The sequence below is a fragment of the Heliangelus exortis genome, chromosome 24 (genome assembly GCF_036169615.1).
Source record: "Heliangelus exortis chromosome 24, bHelExo1.hap1, whole genome shotgun sequence".
NCBI lineage: Eukaryota > Metazoa > Chordata > Aves > Apodiformes > Trochilidae > Heliangelus > Heliangelus exortis.
In genome coordinates this window covers 4,508,123-4,531,160 of record NC_092445.1, presented here as the reverse complement: position 1 = coordinate 4,531,160, position 23,038 = coordinate 4,508,123, and the positions used below count along the sequence as shown (strand labels likewise).

The following is a 23,038-nucleotide window of genomic DNA, read 5'->3' as shown; positions in this document are numbered from 1 at the left end:
AGCAGCACTCCCCCGTGAGCTGTGTGCCTGTGTGGGCTTTGGGGCACCAAAATCTAAATGAGGAGGAAGTGAGCAGCCAGCACTGCTGCCACAGTCTGCTTTTGCTTTGTTTACTGGCATCTCCTTTAAAATCAGAGTAATCCTTTTATAAGAACAGATTCCTTCAGACCAGCTCTTTTTGCTTACCAGCTGAACCCATTTTTTCTGAGTCAGACCTGAGTTCTGAGAACAATTACATGTATATTGCAGTAAGTTTACAACTTCAGTCTTAACACCAGGGAGCTGAAATGATTCCCATCCTGAGTTTGTTTAACCTTTTGAGTGCTGGCAGAGCATAGCTAGCAACTTGGTTGCTATTCTAGGAGGAGTTACCTCACTTGTTAGGAATGAATCAACTTCAAAAATATTGACAAAGATAAAAAAACCTGCTAAGAGGAGAGAGGTTTTGGCACACATCACACATACCAGTCTCATGTCTGGCCATAAGTGCTTTGGATCATAGTACAATACAAAGACTCTTAAACAGCTCAAAGCAAGTGGCACTTTTAAAATCTTTTTTTGAGCCTTCTCAGGGCTTACCGAGAGTTCCTGCCACTTTTACCTCTCCTTGGTCAGTCAGCTGTGTATTTTTATTTGAAAATTATTATTTGAGGAGAGACACAGCAGAAGAGCTGCAGTGAAAGCTGTTTTACTTGTTTTAAACTATTTTGGTCTGTATAGAGTTCAGTGTTAATAAAGGGATCTTCCAGGTGATAGTGCCTGCCCCTCAGGACAGGCAATTTAGATCATCTTCCTGTATCTTCTACTAGTTCCTAATACCATACTTGTATAAATGTTCTTTCACACATTCTTTCCCTGAAAAAGGATGATGCATAAGAATAAAATTTGCTTTTTCAGTAGTAATGCTTTTTGTTTTTCATCCCTGCTGTGATTTATTTCTTAATAGAATGAAAAACCTTAAGAACTTTTTTCCTTACATCATTTCTAATGTGAAATATATTAAAATACTTCAGTTGAATCAATACAGCAACTTTAGTATAGTGAAAGGGAAGAACAGAAACATAATTTTTAAAATCAAGCCCAACTTCCCATTTCTGGAAAGTACCAGCTCTCCTGATGAAGTCTGACCCACTTTCCCAGCAGTTGCTCCTGTGACAGTGTTGTGCTGTTCCTGAAATTGCCCTGGCACTAGCTGGAATATTTGGTAACCATATATGTAATTTGGCTTTGGAGAGCAACTGAAAGTGAAGACGTTGCAACTGAGCCTGCTGGAATTTGCTTAAAATGGACACAGCAGCAGCAGTACTCAGTTGGCTGTGTTTATATACTGAAATGTCTCTATTTTTATTCAGTAGGTGGAAAAAAGATAAGCTTGTGCTAATGTAGTTCCTTCTTTTTTCTTTCTGTCTCTCACTCATTTGTCACTTCTGCTGAAAAGTTTGTTGATAACTTTTATGCAACACTCAGTTCATGCAAATTTTTGTCTGTGCAATCCTTCTCCTAATTCCAGGAGCAGTCTTTTTTCCCTCCTCTCCTAGAATGTGGGTGATGACCATTGCAGTGTTTGTTTCACAGGCACTCAGGTTTTGGCAGTTTGGCATCAGAATGCCTCTGTTCATTTCAGGATGTGAGAAGCTTTTTTTGCCATTTAAATAATTAAAATAACTTGCAGTATGTAATCTCTGGACCATCACAGCAATTACTGCTGCTCACTTTTCTCAGGACTTGGCTTTCCTAACTAGAGCAGATTCTTACAGGGTCTCAAAAGCCACAGACAGTTGTGGGCTGGTGTGTGTGTTAAAAACATTAATCAGTGTTTTACTGTATGGTCCTTTGTGGCCCTTATGTATTTTTAGCTTGAGTAACTTGAGAGAGAATAGCTGATGATTACAAATTAGAAATAAATAGACAAATAAAAACCCAGCTCTTTGTTAAAAATGCTCAGGCTGTGTTTATCCAGAAACAGGTTTTTATTAACATCATTGCAGTTACTTGAAGTGTCTTCCTTGACTGGAAGCACCTGAAATTCTCTTTCTGGAGTCATTACACTGCACAGCCCTTAGAGGTGTCCCTGGAAATACAGAATCAAATCTGAAGTATTTCTGGACATTCCACCTCTGCCTGGAGCTGGGACAACTTAGTGGTGGGTGTTTGGGAAAATCCAAGATGATGCAGCAAGCCAATGATTCGTGTAACCTCGCCTTAGTGACCTGTCAGTGGTGCTTTGGGAAGGATGTGGGTGAGGTCCACAAATCCTAAATAAGAGGATAAAAGAATATGATAGCAAGTTGCCTTCTCAGTGCCCTGGTGACAGTGAAGGTCAGATCTGCTCACAGTGCATTGGCTGAGGGTTCTGAGTACAAATGGACAGAACTGCAGAGAAATCAATCAGCCCCAATCCAGGCTGCACAGAAACCTTTCCAGCTCTGAAACAAGCTCTGCAGAATTAGGAGTATTGTTCCAGTGTTCTTGTTAGCTAACACTGAGCCTGTTTCCTGACAAGTAAACAATATATTCAGCTGTAATCTGGAACCCATGTGTCTGGCCTGTTCTCTGCTTATAGTATCATTTTATGTAAAATTCCAAAACATCAGTTACACTGTGTACAGATCCACGTGGAGTGGTGAGTCAGTAGGGCAAGAGACTTTTCCAATAACTAGTTTTGCTGGTCAGAATGGTTAAATGCAAACAGAACTGTAAATCTACCTGGTCACTTGTATTTTTATTTTTTTTTCTGCTCAAATAAGTTACAGCTTCAAAGGTAAATGTGGCATTCCCCTCTTAAGTTAATATTCCTGAATATTTTTCCTACTCTGGAGGTAAGATATGGTGAAAATCCTTCAGAAAATCTTGCTCACTGATACAGAGTTGATGCTTACAAGAGAACAGATCAGGTAGTGGTCTAAGTGAAAGAGTTATTTGGTCAGAATGCATTCCCTGAAGCATCTTTTAGGGAGTCTTTACCCAAAAACAGCCCAGGCAGTTCATTATTACAGATATTCTGCCTCGTTTAATGCTACGGTGTAATCTTTTCTGTCTTTGGCATTTGAGTGACTCTGTAAGTGTTTGGAAGGACGTGTGGATTATTTTGGCTGCAGCAGAGCTCCTCACTGGGTGCCACGTGCTTGTAACTGATCACAGCAACTGCACAGCAGACAGGACACAGCCCTCCAGGACCTCCCCTTGAGCATTCATGGCAAAGCAGAGCTCTGCAAATGGGCCTATACACGTCTTGTGTCTTGGATTATCATTTTTTGTTCATATTGTTGTTTTGTTCATGACATGACAAAACATGTCATCATGTTTTGTTCATTTTGTACATTTTCAGTCCTTCTGAAAATGTAGAGAAGACACTAGGGGGTGGGGTTTTGTTTGGTGGTCAGCCTTTTTTTAGACTGGTGGGAGCTGGCAGTGTCTGAACTGGTTTCTCTCTTTAAATCAATTCTTGCTCCAGCTGCCAGCACGGCCCCTGCCTGGGCCTGGGGTTTGCATCAACTTGCTGCTTTCAGCTGTAGCACTCAACTTTGGAATTGCTCTGGCTTGAAAGCCATTTATTCTTTTTGCAGACTTGTTCCTTGACTGAAACAACCCTTCTGTCCCCAGCCCAGCACCCTGTGTCTGTTATTAGGCAGCCACTCCAGACGTTCCTGTTCCCCTTCCCTTGGTGTCACCCTGTCCTTTGTCAGCCTGCCAGGTGTGGCCCATTCCCTTACATCTGACACATGACTTCATTCCTCAGGTGCTTTTCATTCCCTGTTTCCTTCAGGTACAGCTGACAGGTGCTTGCAGAGATGTCTAAAACCAACAAATCCAAGTCCGGGTCCCGCTCCTCCCGCTCCAGGTCGGGTTCCAGGTCCCGTTCCCGCTCCTTCTCCAAATCCCGTTCCCGTTCCCGATCCATCTCACGGTCAAGGAAACGCAGACTTAGGTAAGTGCTCTGAAGCCAAAGGGTGTAGCTGGGTTTTTCCTCTCTGGCCTGTTCAGATGGTTTGTCACTTAGCTCTTTTCCAGGGAAAGGCTTCGGTTAGATTCCAGGGCAGATAGGAACCTGTGTCTGAGGCTGTTTCCTGCCAACCTGAGCTGTTCTGAAGCATTTCCAATGAGCTAGGAGAATAAATGTGACTGTTTCTCAGTATTGTCAAGAGACTTCTTACAGCTTTTTTAGACTGGGCCCGTAGAGGAGACCTCTCTGCTTTATTTTTCCTCCAATTATTAATAGAAGCACGTGTCAAAATGTGTGTGGTTTTTTCCCCCGCGTTCTGCAGTTGTTAATTGCTGCTGCCTGTAACAAGATAGCCTGTTGTGCTTCTCCTAGTGCTAACTACACCCCAGCTCTCAGATCCAGTTTCCTGTACTAAAGGTACTCATGGTTAATGATGGTGTTTGAAATTGCCAAAGCAGGACAAAGTGGGGGAAAAAAAAAAAAAAAGGAGATTTTTTTTTTCATCCCGACCTGAGATAATTTTGACCAGACATTTGCTTTATGGCCATAAGTGAAAGATAAGTGTATGCTCTGTAGAGTGGGGAAGGTCCATAGCAAAATGTGCTGCTCTGGTTTGTTAAGCATCTTTGGCTTTCTTGAAGCTTTTCATTTAATTGATCCCAGACTTCAGCAGCCTTTGCAGATGTTGCATGCTTTTCCTCTCTAAAAATGAACTTAAGTTTTAATGTCAGTGCAGGATACTGCAATAAAGGTAGGGACAATTTTTATGGTTGTTCCCCTGCCCTCAACAGGTAACAGACAAAATAGTTCTGGGTGGATAAAGTAGATAATGTTAATTTCATTGCAGTTTCATTTTCTTTTGGCCAGGCATTTTGTATCTGGCAAATCCATTCCATTTGGACTGAGTATAATGATGTTCATCTGCTTTTTTGCTGATCTTAAATTAATAACACATATTCTGAAAATCATCAGGCAGTGAACACATGCAGCTGGTAACAAAGAGATTTTTAAAAGGCAGAGATTCCAATAAATGTACAGCTGGAGAGAGAAGGACAGGACAGAACTAAATTAGAGGTGGAGACTTGAGTCAAACAGAGTTCTTTGCAGAAGGAATCTGGAATGCTGGAAGATACGTGGTCATTTGGGAATATCTGCTTAGCTGTGAAGGGACTTCAACAGCTGAAAACAAAAGCACTCTCTTCAAACATGATCCTTTCTTCTGTGCTGCTGCTGAATCAACCTGTGCTTTGTAAATAACTCCTTTTTTAAAAAAAAAAAAAAAAAAGGGAATCAAAATGGAGATTAATACAGACAGACCATCTTGTATGGCACTAGGATATTCTCTGAGGTAGGTCTCATGGTGTCTTCACGTATAAATCCAGCACTGTGTGCTTCAGCATGCACCACAGAATGGTTGTGTTGCCACGTTGGAGTCTGCCTGATACTTCTTGCTTTCCTTATGACTTTATTTTTCATTTTTCCCTGTTGTAAAACGGTAGATGCTCTGGAACTGGAGCAGTGTGTGTTAGCTAGCTAGCTACCAGGGGGGTGTCATTGGGAGTTTTATTACTTCTGGTCATTCTGTTGCGTAATGTTTACTGTGTTTTTTCTAAAAAGAAATGGTAATTGATCACAAATGCAGCAGTGGTCTGAAAATGGGAGTGTGTGTGTTCTTGGTTCTTTTGGTGGGGGCTCCTTACAAACTTAATATCTTGCCTTCTGCCTCTGTGCTCTGCCTTCTTGTTTGAATGAGGGAATGTTTTAGATAAGTTGTGTAGGTTTTTTTGGTTGTCTGATGTAAAGAATGAAGCATGTGTTAAAGTTGTTATTAAGCTGCTTGCTAGCAATGACTACAGTATGAGCAGTTAGTTTCCTCCTAAACTGTGATGTATTTGACATGTGGGAAAAGTAAAAACAACTCAAGTTTTTGAGTGTAATGAGGGTTGAGGTGTGAGCAGAGAGGGGCAGCAGGGAGTTGTGTGAAAGAAGTTGGTGTCTGTTAGAGTACAGCCTGGGAGTGTTTTGGAGCCAACTGGTTCTATCTCAAGGTAAGAAGGGACTGTGGGACTGGTTTTAATATAAGTTACTAAAATTCCATTTGGAAAAATCTCCTTCCTGTATACACTTACTAGTTTGGACACTTTATCTGTTTTACTGATGCAAAATTGTTAAAATCTCTGACTTTCATTGGTAGTTTGTGTTTTCCAAGAGCCATTAAATACTTACTGTAAATAAAGTTGGTGTTTAATCCTGTGCTGCACTGGGGCTTTTAAACAACTGCATCTCCAGTAGTGTAATGGGGAGGGACTGTGGGAGTAATGAGCCCTTAATGTTTTCCACTTAACTCTGTATCCTTACAGGCTTTATATGTGGATTTGGTTCTCTTCCCTCTGGTGTTCTTGGGTGGGTGGAGGGAGCTGAGGGACACTGAGCAGATGAGGGGGACAACACTGAGCAGATGAGGGGGACAACACTGAGCAGATGAGGGGGACAACACTGAGCAGATGGGGGGGACACACACTGAGCAGATGAGGGGGACACACACTGAGCAGATGAGGGGGACACACACTGAGCAGATGAGGGGGACACACACTGAGCAGATGAGGGGGACACACTGAGCAGATGAGGGGGACACACTGAGCAGATGAGGGGGACACACTGAGCAGATGAGGGGGACAACACTGAGCAGATGAGGGGGACACACTGAGCAGATGAGGGGGACGCACACAGCAGATGAGGGGGACACACACAGCAGATGAGGGGGACGCACACAGCAGATGAGGGGGACGCACACAGCAGATGAGGGGGACGCACACAGCAGATGAGGGGGACGCACACAGCAGATGAGGGGGACGCACACAGCAGATGAGGGGGACACACACTGAGCAGATGAGGGACACACACTAAGCAGATGAGGGACACACACTGAGCAGATGAGGGGGACACACACAGCAGATGAGGGGGACACACTGAGCAGATGAGGGGGACACACTGAGCAGATGAGGGGGACACACACAGCAGATGAGGGGGACACACACAGCAGATGAGGGGGACACACACTGAGCAGATGAGGGGGACACACACAGCAGATGAGGGACACACACTGAGCAGTGCCATCTCGTGGTCTCAGGCCAGGGAGCAAGCACATCCCGATGTTTTCCTGCCTGGATGGTGGAGCTCCAGCTCTCTGGAGCAGTGTGCTGTTCACCCAGCACTGCTCTGCTTGTCTTGAGGTCTAGCAACTTATTAACTCACCTGGCAAAGGAGTGGGATTTTATCTTGCCAGAATTTCAAAGGCACATGAGATAACTGAGGGACAAGAGAGGAAGATTTGGGTTTTTTGATCTGTTCCAATAATGGGAGCATGACCTGCATTAAAAAAATGCTTGTTTGTTAAAGAGATCTAAGGTGAGGTATAACCTTGTCCTTGAGGTATGTCACTTTTCCTGAAGCTGGGCAGCAGCCACATTCATGGTAGAAAAATGAAGAGCAGTGTGTACTTCCCATGGCCTCTGCATTGATCATGAAGTCAAATATTTGTTTGGCAGTATCACAGGCAGAAGTTATTTCCATTGCAATGTGAGGGCATAGTGTAGTACCTCAGTTGGATGAGGGGCAACCAGAGAATTGCTTTTTAAAGCTTAGAAATTAATCTTCCGTTCCTTCTTTTATAAGGCTTCGGTTAAAGTTGTGACAGAAGAAAATTTTATAATATTTGTGTAATTTTTTTTTTTTTCTTTTATCAGTTCTAGGTCTCGTTCAAGATCTTATTCTCCATCTCATAACAGAGAAAGGAACCATCCCAGAGTCTATCAGAACCGGGATTTCAGAGGCCATAACAGAGGATACAGGAGACCATATTATTTTCGCGGCCGAAATCGAGGTTTTTACCCCTGGGGCCAGTACAACCGTGGGGGCTATGGGAATTACAGGTCAAACTGGCAGAATTACCGCCAGGCCTACAGCCCTCGGAGAGGGAGGTCACGCTCTCGTTCACCCAAGAGGAGGTCTCCTTCCCCAAGGTCTAGAAGTCATTCTAGAAATTCCGATAAGTCATCTTCTGATCGGTCAAGGAGATCTTCCTCGTCCCGCTCTTCCTCGAATCACAGCCGAGTTGAGTCTTCCAAGCGTAAATCTGGAAAGGAGAAAAAGTCATCTTCCAAGGATACCCGGCCATCCCAGGCTGCAGGAGAGAACCAGGGAGATGAGTCTAAGGAGCAACCGTTCTCGGGAACGGCGGCTCCAGAGGTCAAAGCTTCCGAGGGATCAAAACCGTGGCAAGAGATGAGCACCTATGGCACGAGTTCAGCATCCAGAGCTTCCGTGTCTGAGCTCAGCCCCCGGGAGCGCAGCCCGGCCCTGAAGAGCCCTCTGCAGTCAGTGGTGGTCCGGAGACGATCCCCTCGGCCCAGCCCCTTGCAGAAGTCGAGCCCCCCACTCTCCAGCCCCTCTCCCATCAGCTCCGCCGCCCAGAGCAGCGGCGCCGCCTCCTTCCCCGCCGGCTCCCACCAGAGCCCCTTCGACCATGGCCCGGCAGGGATGAGCCCAACCAGGAAGAGCCCTGTGTGCAAAAGTCCAACACCAGTCAGTTCCATGTATGGGGCATCTCAGAAAGAGGAAACCCCAACTCCTGGAGGAGGAGGAGGAGGAGGAGGAACCTTCTCAAAAAGGCAAGTGCTGTGTTCCCCCGAGCTGCGGTACCTTGGCAGGGCAGGGTGGGGGTGAAGGTGCTCTCAGTGGGTGCTGCCTGCCATGCTAGCCAGCTGTTTGGGGCCAGAACTGGCCAAAAGGCATGCCTGGCTTGCCTTGCAGGAGGCTGGAGGTAGTTTTCTGACTAGGAGAGTTCTAAATTTTGTGTAGATCCCCTGCAAAAAAAACTTGGGTAGCTCAGGGACACTTGCAGTGAAGATGAACCTTATGAGATTGACTGACAGCCTGGCCCTGCACACCAGGAGATTGCAGTTCCAAGTTAGTTACTTGCCAGTTAAAGACATTTTTTAAAACATTGCATTCTGGAATTATATTAGGTATTACAAGTTAGGAAATTTTAATTAAAGCTTCCTGCATGTCCTGCTGCAAGCAGCCTCAGGCAGGTGTGGTCACAGTGCCTATGTATGTGGGTAGTATGAGAAACTTAAAACACCTACATCATCACTAAAATTAAGACATCCTTCATTCCAATTTTAAATCTGTTTTTTATTATTTATCTGCTATTTATGATTCTATATCAAGGATGTCTGAAAATTTAAAAGGAAAACTGAAAAAGGCAGTAAATTTTGTTTGGGCTTTTCAAAGCACTGAACTAATGTCCTTGGGCTTTGCTGCTGAGTTTTGCTTAATGAATGCTTAGTGCTGATGCTTTAAACTAGGTTACCATAAATTGTTGTTCTCACTAGAAGTGTTTTGTCTTCTCCCAGCAAAATAAATATTCTCCTCTGTTAACCTTTTTGCTTTTATTTGTATTCACAGTCGGTCATGAAATATTTAGCTTACCTATGAAACTTGCATCCAAAATTTGAAGTAGCTTTTGAGGCTTTTATTTCCAGTGTGTTGTTTAAAGCAGAACAGCCCAGTTTGAAAGTTTTGATGTGTTGTTCTCCTGAACCAGGTTTGTAAGTAAATAAACCAACTGGGTAAGATGTTACTATTTTCCTTAAAACAAATCTGTGGGTAAGTTGTTTTTCATTTGTTCTTAAACCTCATTTCATCAGTTCTGCATATCCATTTTCTTCTACATTTGCTGAATCTGTTGAGAACTAAAAGTCCAAAGCCAGGCTGAGTAATCTGCTTTACATGTCAAATATTTCAGGGCTTAGGGACAGCTTTCTGTGCATACACAGCTTAGTATTCTCAAAAACACAACTGCTTTCAACTGAATTATTAACATCTTTGATTTTTAGTAAGAGAACCCCTGTAATGTCTGTCTTACAAATAGGTATCTGGAAGAGCAGAAGCCTGAGAATGGGAAAGACAAAGAACAGAAAGTAACAAATGTTGAAAAAGAAAAAAATAAAGAAAAAGGGAATTTCTCTGAGCTGGGATCAACAGATGGAAAGGCAAAATCTGAGACCTATACACCCAAAGCTGACTCAGAGAAGGGATATCGCGGCAGCCAGTCGCCCAAGCGCTACAAGTTCCGGGATGACTTTGACAAGTTAAAGGTTCCAGAATTCCACAAGGAAAGTCATTATGTCAAAGAGGAAACAGATGAGCAGGAAAAGAAAGACAAGGCAAAGGTCCGTAAGGATTCCGAGTTTGACGATGAGCCCAAATTCATGTCTAAAGTCATAGCGACTTCAAGTAAAAGTCAAGAAGAGGATAGATCAGGAAAGTGGGAAGGCGTGGTGTTCTTGCCACCTGGAAAAGAGAAACAAAGGAAATCTGATGAAATGGAGGAGGAAAGCTATTCTGAAAGGTCAAAAAAAGAAGAGAGACCAGCTTCCAAGAGAGCTGAGCCAGGTCACAGGGGGTTTGTTCCTGAAAAAAATTTCAGAGTGACCGCTTATAAATCAAGCCAGGAAAAAAGTTCTTCCCCCCCACCAAGGAAGACTTCTGAGGTAAAGGAGAAACCAGGCACCAAAGGAGAGGGGATAGCTCCTGGCAAATCCTCCTTTTCCATTACTCGTGAGGCCCAGGTCAATATCCGAATGGATTCCTTTGATGAAGATCTTGCACGGTAAATATTTGCCTTTTTTGAGAAATCTAAGTAGTGTTTTTTTGCTTCTTCCTCTTCATGAGATCCTCATGAGCTTGCCAAGGTTGCAGAAGGCTAAATAATGCATCACAAGTTGCATTTTTTTTTTTTGGATATAGGGTTTACATTTTTTCTGGCATTGTAATACTTGTGTGACTGTTTTCTTTGTGGTGGGAGGTTAGAGGTGTTTCCAGTTTGCAGATGATGAAAGCAGAGCACAAAGGTTAAATAACTTTTCTTAATCTTTTTCTATGACTAGATGTAAGAATAGTTCAGAATGTAAATGCTTCTGCATCAGGTTCCATGCTGCACTGGGCTCCACGGCTTCTTGCTGCTCACTTTTCAGTGGTACTGTAAAGTTACAGTGGTGTTTAAATGACATTTGATTCTCTGGAGTGTATTTAACTACTCTTATTCTCAACGTAGCATTACTGAACCTCTAGGAAGCTCTGAGAGTCACTTCTGAATTGCTTCAAGAAATCTTAAAACGGTAAAAAGTAATTCCAGCAAATACATTGTACAGCAGTAGCCAGTAAGTGTTAACACCCTCTGTGGGATGTTACAGGTTCATTTAGAGTTTAGGAGCAGTAGCAGAAGATCACAGCCAGTGAATGATGTAAGAACAGGAGAGTGTCAGGGTTTAATACCTGCACAGCCCTCCAAATACTTAAATTAATACAGCAACACAGAGCAGTGCATTTGAGATGCTGAAACAAATGTCCTGCTCACGCCATTGAATGTTCTTTGGTGCCTTCTTAATAATGCTACAGAAATACAGTTAGTTTCCACCTTCTGAAACACTGGTCATCTTAAACTCCTTCCCTTCACCCTGTTCCTCTGTTTCATGTGCTCTGTTTTTTTCTAGTCCAAGTGGCATACTGGCTCAGGAACGCAAGCTGTGTCGTGACCTTGTGCACAGCAACAAAAAGGAACAAGAATTCCGTTCCATTTTCCATCACATTCAGTCTGCTCAGTCACAACGAAGTCCCTCAGAACTCTTTGCTCAACACATAGTGACTATAGTCCATCATGTAAGAGGTAGGTCAGGACTGTCCTCATCTGAGTTTGACCAAGCTGGAGCACTGATGGGCTGTGCCTTTTTAGCAAAATGTTTTTAATATTTCGGCCTTGTTTACTCAAACCCCCAACAGAGCATCACTTTGGGTCTTCAGGAATGACACTGAATGAACGCTTTACCAAATATCTAAAGAAAGGAATGGAGCAAGATGCAGCTAAAAACAAAAAGAGCCCTGAAATCCACAGGTTGGTGCTGTTAGGTGCTATCTGGCAATTTGGGGGTATTTCAGATTTCCTCCTTGTAAACTCTGAAGTAATTCCAGAATTCCAAGTACCTTCGGAAATATTGGCCTGCTTTATGATCTAAAACGTTCAGATTCTTCTTACAAGCAAGATTATATCTGCTTGTTACAGCTATTATTTCTTTACTTTTAGGAGGATTGATATATCTCCCAGTACTTTTAGAAAACATGGATTCTCTCAAGAGGAAACAAAAAGTTCCAGAGATCCTGGCTTCAAGGTGAACTGTTACTCTGATTAGTTTAATTCTGCAAAATGAGTGTATTGGGCATGAACTTAACAGTGATGTTTTTGTTTAAATTACTCTCTACTTAAGTTTGTGTTTTTCTTTTAAGGATGGGCATAATTCTAAAAATGAACTACAAAGGGTTAATTTTTATTAAAAAAATGTATCAACAACCTTTGTGAAGTGGTTAGACTATGGTAAATGACCCCAAAGTCAATTGAGGTGAGCTTGAGAAAAAAGAGAGGATTTTTGGAACAAGTGCCCATGATGAGAGAAGAGACTTTTTGTGATATTTTTCTGCTTGTAAGTATGATTAAATCAATTGTATACGTGCAATATTTCCAACCATGTTTTCAAAAAGACATGCATGTCAAAAAGAGGAAAGTAAAACTAAATACTTATCTAAACCAAATACACTATTAAGCAGATGATAAATTTTGCTCTAACAACTTACTGTACCGTTTCTGTTGATTGCTGTTACTTTAACATTCAGCACTTGTTTTAGTAGATCCAGACCATTTGGAATTTAGTGTTTTAGCTTTTCTGAGTAGACGAGTGTTAAGCCATTGCACTCACTGTAAACAATCATAAAAATGGCTTAGCTTAAAATGTTTGGGATTTTAACCTTTGTTTATTCACCTTCATACATATTTACGTTTGAACGTTGAAGAAATTTTAAAACAGTCCTGCTGAAACCTTACTTGTTTCATATTTGTTTCCGATTTTTTCCAAACACACTTGTGGCTTGACATGGACGATGGTGAGATGGATTTGATGGGCCTGAACTCTGAGCATCAGCTTGGCAGAGTGTATTATAAACGTGGTTTCCAAACAGCTCGCCAGCCTTCCGTGAAACAGACGTGCCCTCACAAACCCAAATAGGTGTTTGCTGTACCACATAAGGGAGCTGCTGCTGATTTTGTCACTTATCTGTCATCCATCGTGTTGGGAGCAGTTTTATTCTCAGAGTAGAAATTAAAGCTCTTTGCCTGGGGAAAGTAGAAGAGCAAAATACCAAAACAAAACGCCTGCTCTCACTCCTGCGTTATTTGACATATTTATTTAAACAAAAAAAGTGGTTAGAAACTCATGTAAGTAAAAAATTTAACAGCTAGAGAATTACTAATCCTTTTGTATTTAATTCAAGACGATTAATATGATGTATGTTGCATACCAAGTCATGCAGTGCCCAAGATTAGGATTGTGTAAATAAAGTAGCCGTGGAGGCTGTGTTGTTGCTAGAAACGTGGTGTACAGGCTCCCCACAGACACACTGCTGCTCGGGTCACTGTTTGTCACAGCCACTGTCACTTAGCTGCTCCTCTGTGTGCAGTCAGCAGAACCTCATCCAGGTACCACTGGTCTTAAGGCATACACAGGTAACACAAGTTCCCGTTTTCCAAAGAACTGCCTTATTTTTGTTAGTTAAGTAGTAATTTAAAAAAACTCAAGCATTAGCAGATACAGAAATTTTTAAATTAACAAACAGACAAAAAAAAGGTTAGTTTTTGAGTGTTTTCCATATAGCTGGTTGGGTTTTGCTTTGTGAAATGGGGCTCAGCTTGCACTAGTAGCATCAGGTGGAGGAACATATTCTTCAGTCTGTGGCCCCTTCTTGGCACCTTTCACACCGAGGGGGAAAGGGTGCTGTAGGTGACGTCTGCCACAGAGTAAATCTTTCCAGATGTCTGAAAGGCCACATACCAGTGGGATGTTGGCATTCTCCCAGAGGCACTTGGTTGCTGCATTTCTGTGGCCTCCATCTCTTTCATCAGTCATCACTATCTTGGGTATCTCCAAGCATTGAACAGCTACAAGCTGCTTCTCCTTAAGTGCTTTTTTTCAGACCTGGTGCTTAAAATTCCTCCAGCCTGCTAGCTGATGCCTGTCAGCTAGATAGCAAGCATGCTGCTGCTCAGTAACAAACCTCCACGGGCTGTTGGATGTTTCTGGCATGCTGTAGTTCTGAAACATGATCAGTGGGATTGGATTTCCACGCTGTTATCATCTCTCACTGGCTGTGGTGTACAATTAAGTGTCTGCTTCCGTGTTTCTCCCTCCCCTATTACCAGGCTGTTTATTCTAGTGCTGTTTAAGAGAGGAGAATGAAAGTTAAGAAGCAGTGATCTTAAAAAGCAGTAGGAAAATTGAATTCTGACAAATAAATTTTAATAGTGCATAATTATACATCTTAAAACGGATTATTGATTAGCATTCAGATCAGCTTCTGTTCCCCAGAAGTCTGTGCAGTGAGTAGGAAAGTAATGGTGCTGAACTGGTGCCCTGTAAACGTGAGTGCTAAACTCTCCCCCTCTTTGCTGCATTTGTAGGCTGAGGGAAAATATAAGGAGGACCCTGTTGACCTGCGCCTTGATATTGAACGCCGTAAAAAACATAAGGAAAGAGATCTTAAACGTGATAAATCCCGAGAATCCGTGGACTCAAGGGATTCAAGCCACTCAAGGGAAAGATCGACTGAGAAAACGGAAAAAAGTCACAAAGGCTCAAAGAAAAAGTATGTAGGAAACCTAATAGCCATTTCCTTCTGCCTTTCATGTTTCTGCTGTTAAGGCTGGAGATGACATCGTGTACAGGGAGTTGTACAGGACAGCTCCAGTGGCATCAATTATTCCTCTGCGTGTCTTCTTGATAGCATTATATCTGAAACACTAAATAATTGTTAAAGGTAAATGAGAAGGCTCCATGTGTCAGAATGGGTGAGTCACCTTTCCTTCTTGTTCCTGTTGTGTACTAGGGAGCAGCCATGTTGTAATGACTTTTAATGTTAATACTTTTCTCTTAGCTTAATTTTCTGTTTGGCTGAAACTCTGTAGATATATCCTTATCTCACAGAAGAGGATGTAAACACCTTAGAAAGAAGCAAAAAGGTCTTTCTGGAGAAGGCTTGGGACCTGTGTTATATCTGCATGTGGCTGCTGATCACAAGCTCTAACTATGCAAACAATTCACAGCTGAGCTGTTGAGCTGTTGCTGTCCCCCTCACCTCCCTTTCCTCTCACTGAAACAGGAAACACCGAAGGGTGCGTGAGAGATCCAGATCCAGTTCATCATCTTCACGGTCTTCTCATTCAGCCAAAGCAGAGGAGTATCCAGAGGAGACTGAGGAGAGGGAGGAAAGCAACACAGGCTTTGACAAGTCCCGACTTGGGACTAAAGAATTCACTGGTCCAAACGAGAGAGGAAGAGCTAGAGGGACTTTTGTAAGTGTTCTCCTCCCCCAGTCTGGCAGTTCCCAAAGTGGCCCAGAAGTGGCCGCTGTGTGTTGCTCTTTCCCAGTGAAAGCATGATGTAAAGGAGAAACCCCAAAGACATTGGGTGTGGATGATGAGCCAGATCTGGAGCACAAACCAGGGTGCTGAGAAGACATTCTGGGCAGTTGAACTCCAGATGTGTGGAGCAGAGTCAAGCCTGGAAGCTTTTGTGCTTCAGCAGTTGCTGAGCCACCCCGATGGGCAGTGTGCTGTGTGTCAGTCAGCTTGGGTTTGGCCACCAAAGTGACTCATCTGGTCACAACCACACTTACTGTTTGCAGTTGTTGTGCCTTAGTTACAGAGATGTCTTAAGTGCACATGGTGTTTGTCAGGTCTGGGTGCTCTTGAAGTGCCTCTGGATGTTCTTTAAACAGCTGTAGAGAAACTGGGTTGTGATCAGCTCACTCTAAAGTGTACTGAGCTGTTGTTTTCATGGTAGGTTAAAGGTGTTGGATAATTAGGGAAGTGATCTTATATTCCCTGCAAGCTGTCTGGGGTGGGAGGGCAATGCCACTGCAACAATTTTAATTTTCTTCCCTGTTTTGTTATTGCAGCAGTTCAGAGCAAGAGGGAGAGGATGGGGCAGAGGCAACTTTTCAGGCAACAATAACAGCAACAGCGGTGGCAACAACGACTTCCAGAAGCGAACCAGAGATGAGGAGTGGGATCCAGAGTACACACCCAAGAGCAAGAAGTACTACTTGGTATGTGTGTGAAGTGCTGAAACATGTCTGCACCCCTGTGTCTTGAAAACATGGACTAAAAGTGTTAGTCTGTGTTGTAGTTTGCATTTCTTGTTTCTTCCAGCCCCTGTGGAGCACCCTGCTCCCTGGGTGGGTTAGTGCTGTTCTGTTTTCTTTCTGGTGAAAGTTTGCTGTCCTAGCAGGCATTAATCTAGGAGAGTCCTGGGTGATTTACTGCCCTCTGTGAAGAAGAGGAATTTTAAACAGACAATTTGTTTTCTCTGATTTGAAGTACTTGAGTTCCCGAATCTTCTCATTAAGTAATCCAATATTTCAGCCTTGTACCTCAAACAAGAAATCCTAGTTTATTTATTTTACTGCATTTTTCTCTGATCTTATTGCAATCAGAATTGTCATTTTTTGGGGGTATCCAGGCTCTATGCTTCACTTTAGGTACAGAACTGGATCAGTTTGAGCCCAGTGACATGGTCCATGTCAGCTGGCACCAGCTGCATCTGCTGTAGCTCACGCAAAGCATTTCTGGAAGCAGCACGTGTTAGTAAACTGAGTACCCAGCAGTAAGAACTGAAGCTGCCCTAGTGGTTTGAGTGGCAAGAAAATAAAGGGGAAATATGTAGAATATCTTAAGTTCAGAATTTAAGCTTCAGAACCAGCACTGGTACTGCAGGCCTTGGCATCTGTCCCCTCAGTACTCTGTTAGCCAGGAGGAGCAGTGGTTGTGTGTTCTGCATCTGCTGCTGCTCCTCCCCAGAGCCAGGCAGTGTTACTCTTGAGATGGCAGCAGAGGCAGCAGCCTGGCTGGTGCTGCAGGGCTCCCTGCCACAAGTCAGGTTTCCAGCTCCCCTGTCAGCCTGTGTCACCCCTGTCCTTGGTTCCTCCCGCGCAGCACGACGACCGGGAGGGCGAAGGTGCAGAGAAGTGGGTGAGCAGAGGCCGGGGCCGGGGCGCCTTCCCCCGAGGAAGGGGTCGTTTCATGTTCAGGAAGTCGAGCACCAGCCCCAAGTGGGCCCATGACAAATTCAGTGGAGAAGAAGGAGAAATCGAGGACGACGAAAGCGGAGCAGAGAACAGAGAGGAGAAGGACACCATGCAGACGACAGCCGAGTAACCGCCGAGTCCCTGGCAGGGGGAAGGGGCTCAGCACCAGGCTGGTGCTGGAGATTGTCAGGGTGATCCCCAAGTGCTGAGCAGAGCCCCAGAGAGGAGTTTCTGGAACAGCCCCAACTCAACTGCATTTCCAGAGCACAGCCTCCCTCAGCGTGGACTAGAACTGATCAATCATTTATGCTTGGATCCGCTCATGGAGTTCATCTTCCCAAAGACTCACCTGGACTGAGTGAGGTCAAGGAAAGGGTGAGATGCTAGATTTTCTCTTGTCTGTGACCTTATTGAATGGTCGGTTATTTTTTTTGGTAACAGGCTTTGAAGACAATGTGGATTTTGGTTTGTGCCCCCCATCTGAACCTGGTAGTCTTGACATTTTTGTTTCTCTTTTATAATTTGAAATAGTAAAGGTCGGGACTAACTCGCCAGTTCAAATTTTTTCTCCCCTATTGTGTATTCAATTTTTTAAATTCATATTCTACTTATTTTAGGCCTTTACGTATGTAGTAACATCAATTAAATGATAATTTTGGAAACTGTTTTTGGTTCTTATAAATAAGAAGGCAATGAAGCATGTGAATAAACATCTAAATGTTAACTCATTGGGACCAAACTGCTATGATTATTTTTTTTAAAGAACTTTTTTTTATGTAACAGTTGAGTTTAGGGCCTTTTAAAAATTGTTTTCCTTTTATGTTGAAAGTTAACAGAATTAGCATGGTTAAAAAAAAAAAAAAAAGACACCCTACTTCTCACCACTGTGTGTGTACAGTGTTAGGCCTGGTGTGTGCTGGAGTCCCAAACTGCTTGTAGGCATTTTGTGTATCTTCTGTGCAGCTGGTTGTGAACTTGAGTGCTCTTTCCAAGGTAACATAGTTTTCTAAGAAACTTCAGAATTCTTCTAGGTTAAAATATAAAAAAAGGAGACGAGAATTTTTCAATATTTTTTATTAATCTTTTTATAAAAACAAAAAGGCAAATCCCTCCTGTGCTGGTAAAGGACGGCCGCTATGATGTGTTTCTTCTTATCTTTTATCTTCTACTTTCCAACATTCTGAAGCAGTTTGCAGGTGGTTCTTGGGCTGAGCCCCCCCAGCAGGAGCAGCTCCGTGTGCAGGCGCTGTACAGACACCTCTCTCCCGCCGCCCCCTCCCCAGGATTGCTGTGCTGTTTCCCCACACACACCAACTAGAGTTTGGTTTGTTTTGACTTGAACAATTCCTGTTTAGCAAAGCCCTGAAGTTTGTTTATGCAAATAAAATAGAATAAAAGAAGTAGTAGGTGTAACTCTGCTTTGTTTGGTGTTCTGAGCTGGGGGGACACTTGCCTGCTGAAGCAGTGGGTGAGGAGGGCACCAGGCAGTGGGGGTGTTGGTGTTACTTTTAGCCCCTTTTTGTTCCCTGTAATTGCAGTGGGGGGGGAAGAGCCCCAGCACTGCTGCTGTAGGGATTGAGTCACCCAGAAGCAGGGAGCCCAGCTCCATCCTCAGCTCCTCACTGAGGATCATGGCTCCAGGGGGGTTTTCCACCAGTCAAGTGCCACCCAGACAAAGGAACTGTGCCCCTTGCTAGTGCCAGGCAGTAAATGCTTTTCCCCTCAAAGGCAGTTTGTTCCTGGGTGAATTCAGCCTCATCTGCCCAGTGTGGATCCTCTGCTTCATCTGGGGTTTGGTGTCACCACATCCCATGCAGTTGGTCTGAAGGAGCCTCAGTGCTGTCAGGAGCAGGCACTGGCCACAGGTGGCCCCATGGGTGGGTGTGGTGGTTTGGGGACCCAGAGTTTGGCCCTGTCAGGGGTCAGGAGGAGCCCTGTGGGGTGCAGGGGCACAGTATGGACCAGAGAGATGCTCAACTTCAACTTCTTCCCAGCACAGAGATGGTTTCCTCCAGTGTTACCTGCATGGTGAGGGTCGGTGGCAGAGGAGCCTGGCACAGCACCACGGCCTCGTGGGCAGCCCCGTGGGCAGGTAGGATGGAGTTACTGACCCTGGGGGTCCCACACCTGGGGATGGTCCCAGGGCCAGCATCTGCCCAGGGCTGTGCTGCTCCTGGGAGCTGGGGAAGCTGCTGAGGAGGAGCAGGGGCTGGTGAGGCACCCTCATCCCCACAGCCCTGCTGGCTGCAGTTCTGGCTGAGGAGCTGTACCAGTGTCCCCACTGCCCCCAACTGGGGTCTGCACCAACCTGGGCACAACCCCCCATCCCTTGGGCGCTGCTCCCTGCCCTCCCGTGTCACCCCAAGGCTATGTGACAGCCTGTGGGTGTGTAGATGTTTAAAATAAACTATTTTGGATACAGCAGGGTGCTCTGCAGTCACCTCCCCGTGGGGTTGGGCAGGGCTGGGTTGGTCCCACTGTGCACAGGGGGTCCCAGCAGAGCTGGCTCAGTGCAGAACCAAGGCTGCCCCGTGGAGGAGCCCGTGGTGCTCAGCTCCAGGTGCCAGGATCAGAGGTTGTGGCAGTCACAGGTCTGGCTGCAGCCTCTGCCATTTGGTCCCAGGGTGAGCAAGTGCCCCTCACCACCCTGTGCCCATTTTCTCAGCCAGGGCTCACGGTGGGGCTGGGGCAGTGCTGCCTCCTCCTCCTCCTCCTCCGCATCATTTCCTAGCCCAGCCCCAGCACATCCTGGCCTCAAGCCACAGGCATGGGGAAACATCTGGAAAACATCTGGATCCTGCTGGCACGGGAAAACGGCCTGGGAAGGAGCTATTTTTATAAAACTTCCGAGGAGGGGGCTGGGGAAGGGGCGGCAGGGTCCCCACGCCCCGTGAGGCTGTGCTGGTGCCAGGAGCGTGGTCAGGATGTGGCTCAGCCCTGTGGGGAGCAGCCTGGGGTCCCTGGGGAGCTCCCACCGCCCCGAGAGCCCGATGGGAAACACGCGGCCCGGTCCCGGCCCCGCCGGGTCAGGGCTGGGCGGTGCCGGAAAGGACCCGGCTAATTTTAGTGAGGCCGAGGGGAAGGAATTGGCCTGGGAAGCTGCTCCTCTGGACCTTCCCTGCCCCAGCACATCTTGTGCCCAACACACAGGGCCCCTCCACACAGGCTCTAGGTAGTGTCTGACAGCACCATGTTTCTGGGGCAGGAACCCCACAGCTTACACGAACCTACAGCCCCACTGGAACCCACCAGAACCGGCCTCCCGATCCCGGCATGTTCTGCCCTGTCCTTGTCCCCTCAGGGTCCCGGGGCTGGGCCAGCAGTCGTACCAATGGCTCAAAGTGCATCATGACCCAAAGTGGTGGGGGCAAGACTGGACCCACAGCACCAGGTCCAGCTGGCAGTGGTGCAGAGATGCTCTGGGGCAGCTCCTCCACCCCAGGGGCAGCCAGCAGCCCCCCTGGCCTCCCATCTCCTGGTCCCAGGCAGCTCCTGAAGGTGTCACGGTATCACTGAGCTGCCGGGGGCAGGCAGGCAGAGTTCTGGGGCAGCTGCCCCCGTGCTGGGGCTCAGTAGTAGTGGACACGGCCCATGGTGCCGGTGCCCAGGAGGTCGGGCTGCCCGTTGCGCCAGATCTCGCGGATGATCCGTTCCCGCTCCTCCAGCCGCTGCGCCCGCTCCAGCTCCTCCGCCGAGGCGAAGACGTTGACGGCCAAGGCCCCGTCCCCGGGGCTGTGGCTCTCCAGAGGGATCTCGGTCACAGGCAGCAGCGACTCTGACGCTGCACGGTCAACAGTGTCCTCCTCTTCATCATCCTCGTCCTCGTCCTCCTCGTCCTCACTGAGGTCCCGCGGGCGGGGCGGGGGCCGTGCGGGGCTCTGGCAGGAGAGCCGCAGCACCAAGAGGCACAGGGTCAGCAGCAGCCCAAAGCAGACTCCCAGCACAAAGTAGAGCCCGAAGCTTTCGGGGTTGGCTGCAGGGAGAGAAGAGGGGATGAGGGACTGGCTCGCTGTGACTGCTGTGGGGACTCTGGTGTCCCCGGGGTCCCCCAGGCCACGTCCCTGCCGTGGGCTCACCTCGGATGTGTGCGTAGGCAGCCATGCTGTTGCTCAGCAGCTCCATGTCCCGCTTGCGGCTCTCCATCCTGTGCTCAGAGCCCCTGGGGACAGCACGTGCTACACATCTGTGGGACACAGGGGGCTGAGGGAGGTGCTGCTAGGGCTGGACCCCACCCCCAAAACCCCCTGTCCCCTCTGGTGCTATTCCTGCTTGTGACCAAGCCTCGAGCCAGAGCAGCTCAGCTCTTTGCCATGGGGCCCCAGGTCACAGGGACAGGGACCAGGACATGGTGCAAAGGCCACTGGGTCTGCAGGGAACACACTGAGCTCGAGCTAACACCCCTCACACACCCTCCCAGCTCCTGCCGTGTCCCTGGGGGAGGTGCTTGCCCTTCTGTAGGGAGAAAATCTGCCTGTGCCCTGACAGCAGAGCCAGCCCTGGGTCCCATAGGAACCTGCCCTGGGAGCTGAGAAGGGGACATGGATGCCCTGTGCCATCTCCTCCATGACAGCCCCAGGGGGTCGGGGTCCATGAGCCTCACAAGGGTGTTGGGGTCAGCACCCACCTCTTGTGCCCTGGGACCCGCCTGGCCCCAAGCAGCCCAACACCAGCCCCAGCAGCCTGTCCCCACTGCCCTCCATGGGGCCCAGGTCACCCACAGCTGTGGGGTGCTGTGGGGTGCTGTGGGCCCCCAAGGAGTGGGGCAGGGGAGCAGGCAGGACCTGGCAGGGGACGAGCTCATTTCCCAGAAACGGCTCCAGGGAGAGAGGAATGAGGAAAGAAATGCAGAAAATGTGACACATCAGCAGAACTGTCCCGGACAGTCCAGTACCGTGGGGCTACTGCACGTCCCAGGGCTGGGCAGCCCCTCACAATGGGACACCCCAAAAAGTGGCCACCAGCATCACCAGGAGGGCCCCTATGCCTCCCTTGTGGAGCAGCCCCACTACAAGCCCCCACCCTGGCAATGGGGCGGCTGGGAGCTGCACAGCCCCACTGTGGGGCTGGAGAGACAGCCCAGGGTGGGCACCAGAGAGTCGAGCTCTGTGTCCCCAAGCCCTGCATCCCCAAGCTCTAAGCTCTGTATCCCCAAGCCCAGTGTCCCCGAGACCCAAATTTCGGGTCCCCAAATCCCCAAGCACCCACCCCTGCATTCCCACCCACTGTGTCCCCAAGCCCCGAGCTCTTCATCCCCAAGCAGAGAGCTCCACACCCCAAGCCCCTGTCCTCAGGGACTGGGCCCCGCGTCCTCAAGCCCCGCGACCCCCAGCACAACACCCGAGCACCTCGAGCAGGGGACAGATCCGTGACACCCTCTGTGGCCATCGGGGCGGGGGGGTGGCCGCGGGGTGCTGAGGTCCCTTGGGATGCCCCATCCATCCCCTGGTCCCCGGTGGCCCCAAGCCCGGTGCCGGGGCGCTGGTACTCACGGGCTGCGGGGATCGGCGGCAGGAGCCCGGTGCGCTCCGGTTGGGAGCGGGAAGGGGAGCGAGGTCTGTTCAGCATTAGCGCTGCAGCAACAGGAAATAGTTTGGAGGCGGCTGGCGGTCAGCGCTGAGCTTGGAGCCAATGGCAGCCCCGTCCCAACGCCGAGAGGGGCGCGGGGCCGGGGTTCATCCCGCTCCCCCGGGACGCTGCGTTGGACACAGCTGCGGAGCCGCCCTGGAGTGGGGTGCGGGGCTGCGGGAAGCTCCAGCACCGTCCCGGCGGGATCAGATGGAGCCTCCCTGCACCCAGGCTGCTCGGCAGTGCCGGACCCTGGGCTGGCAGAGCTGGGCTGTGGCCTCACCTGGGAGAAGCCCCAAACGTTGCTGGGGCAGCGCAGAACCTGAACCTCTGACCCCC

The 23,038-nt window shown here is 47.4% G+C and overlaps 2 protein-coding genes across 5 annotated transcripts in view; one reads left to right on the top strand and one right to left on the bottom strand.

Annotated features, from left to right (window-relative positions):
• The window catches only part of THRAP3 (thyroid hormone receptor associated protein 3), a 26,715-nt gene extending 8,181 nt beyond the window's left edge, over window positions 1-18,534 (top strand). For all 4 annotated transcript variants that reach the window (XM_071768007.1, XM_071768008.1, XM_071768010.1 and 1 more), the window contains exons 4-13: window positions 3,767-3,928; window positions 7,690-8,613; window positions 9,879-10,619; window positions 11,503-11,675; window positions 11,789-11,900; window positions 12,090-12,174; window positions 14,511-14,695; window positions 15,209-15,401; window positions 16,007-16,156; window positions 17,043-18,534. In XM_071768007.1, the coding sequence (XP_071624108.1) occupies window positions 3,792-3,928; window positions 7,690-8,613; window positions 9,879-10,619; window positions 11,503-11,675; window positions 11,789-11,900; window positions 12,090-12,174; window positions 14,511-14,695; window positions 15,209-15,401; window positions 16,007-16,156; window positions 17,043-17,264 (2,922 nt within the window). In that variant the 5' untranslated portion in view covers window positions 3,767-3,791 and the 3' untranslated portion in view covers window positions 17,265-18,534. The remainder of the gene's footprint in view (window positions 1-3,766; window positions 3,929-7,689; window positions 8,614-9,878; window positions 10,620-11,502; window positions 11,676-11,788; window positions 11,901-12,089; window positions 12,175-14,510; window positions 14,696-15,208; window positions 15,402-16,006; window positions 16,157-17,042) is intronic.
• Window positions 18,194-23,038, bottom strand: EVA1B (eva-1 homolog B). Its single transcript, XM_071768011.1, has 3 exons — window positions 22,624-23,038; window positions 21,211-21,317; window positions 18,194-21,107 (listed from the first exon to the last, which is right to left on the bottom strand). Exons 2-3 carry the CDS (start codon window positions 21,275-21,277, stop codon window positions 20,704-20,706), a joined length of 471 nt encoding a protein of 156 aa, XP_071624112.1. The 5' UTR covers window positions 21,278-21,317; window positions 22,624-23,038; the 3' UTR covers window positions 18,194-20,703.

What these genes read in the sequence shown, in the direction of transcription:
- EVA1B (XM_071768011.1), bottom strand. Translation starts at nt 21,277, where the DNA reads ATGGAGAGCCGCAAGCGGGACATGGAGCTGCTGAGCAACAGCATGGCT. An exon ending in TGCCTACGCACACATCCGAG is followed by an intron (nt 21,108 to 21,210) that starts GTGAGCCCACGG and finishes CTCTCCCTGCAG; the next exon opens with CCAACCCCGAAAGCTTCGGG.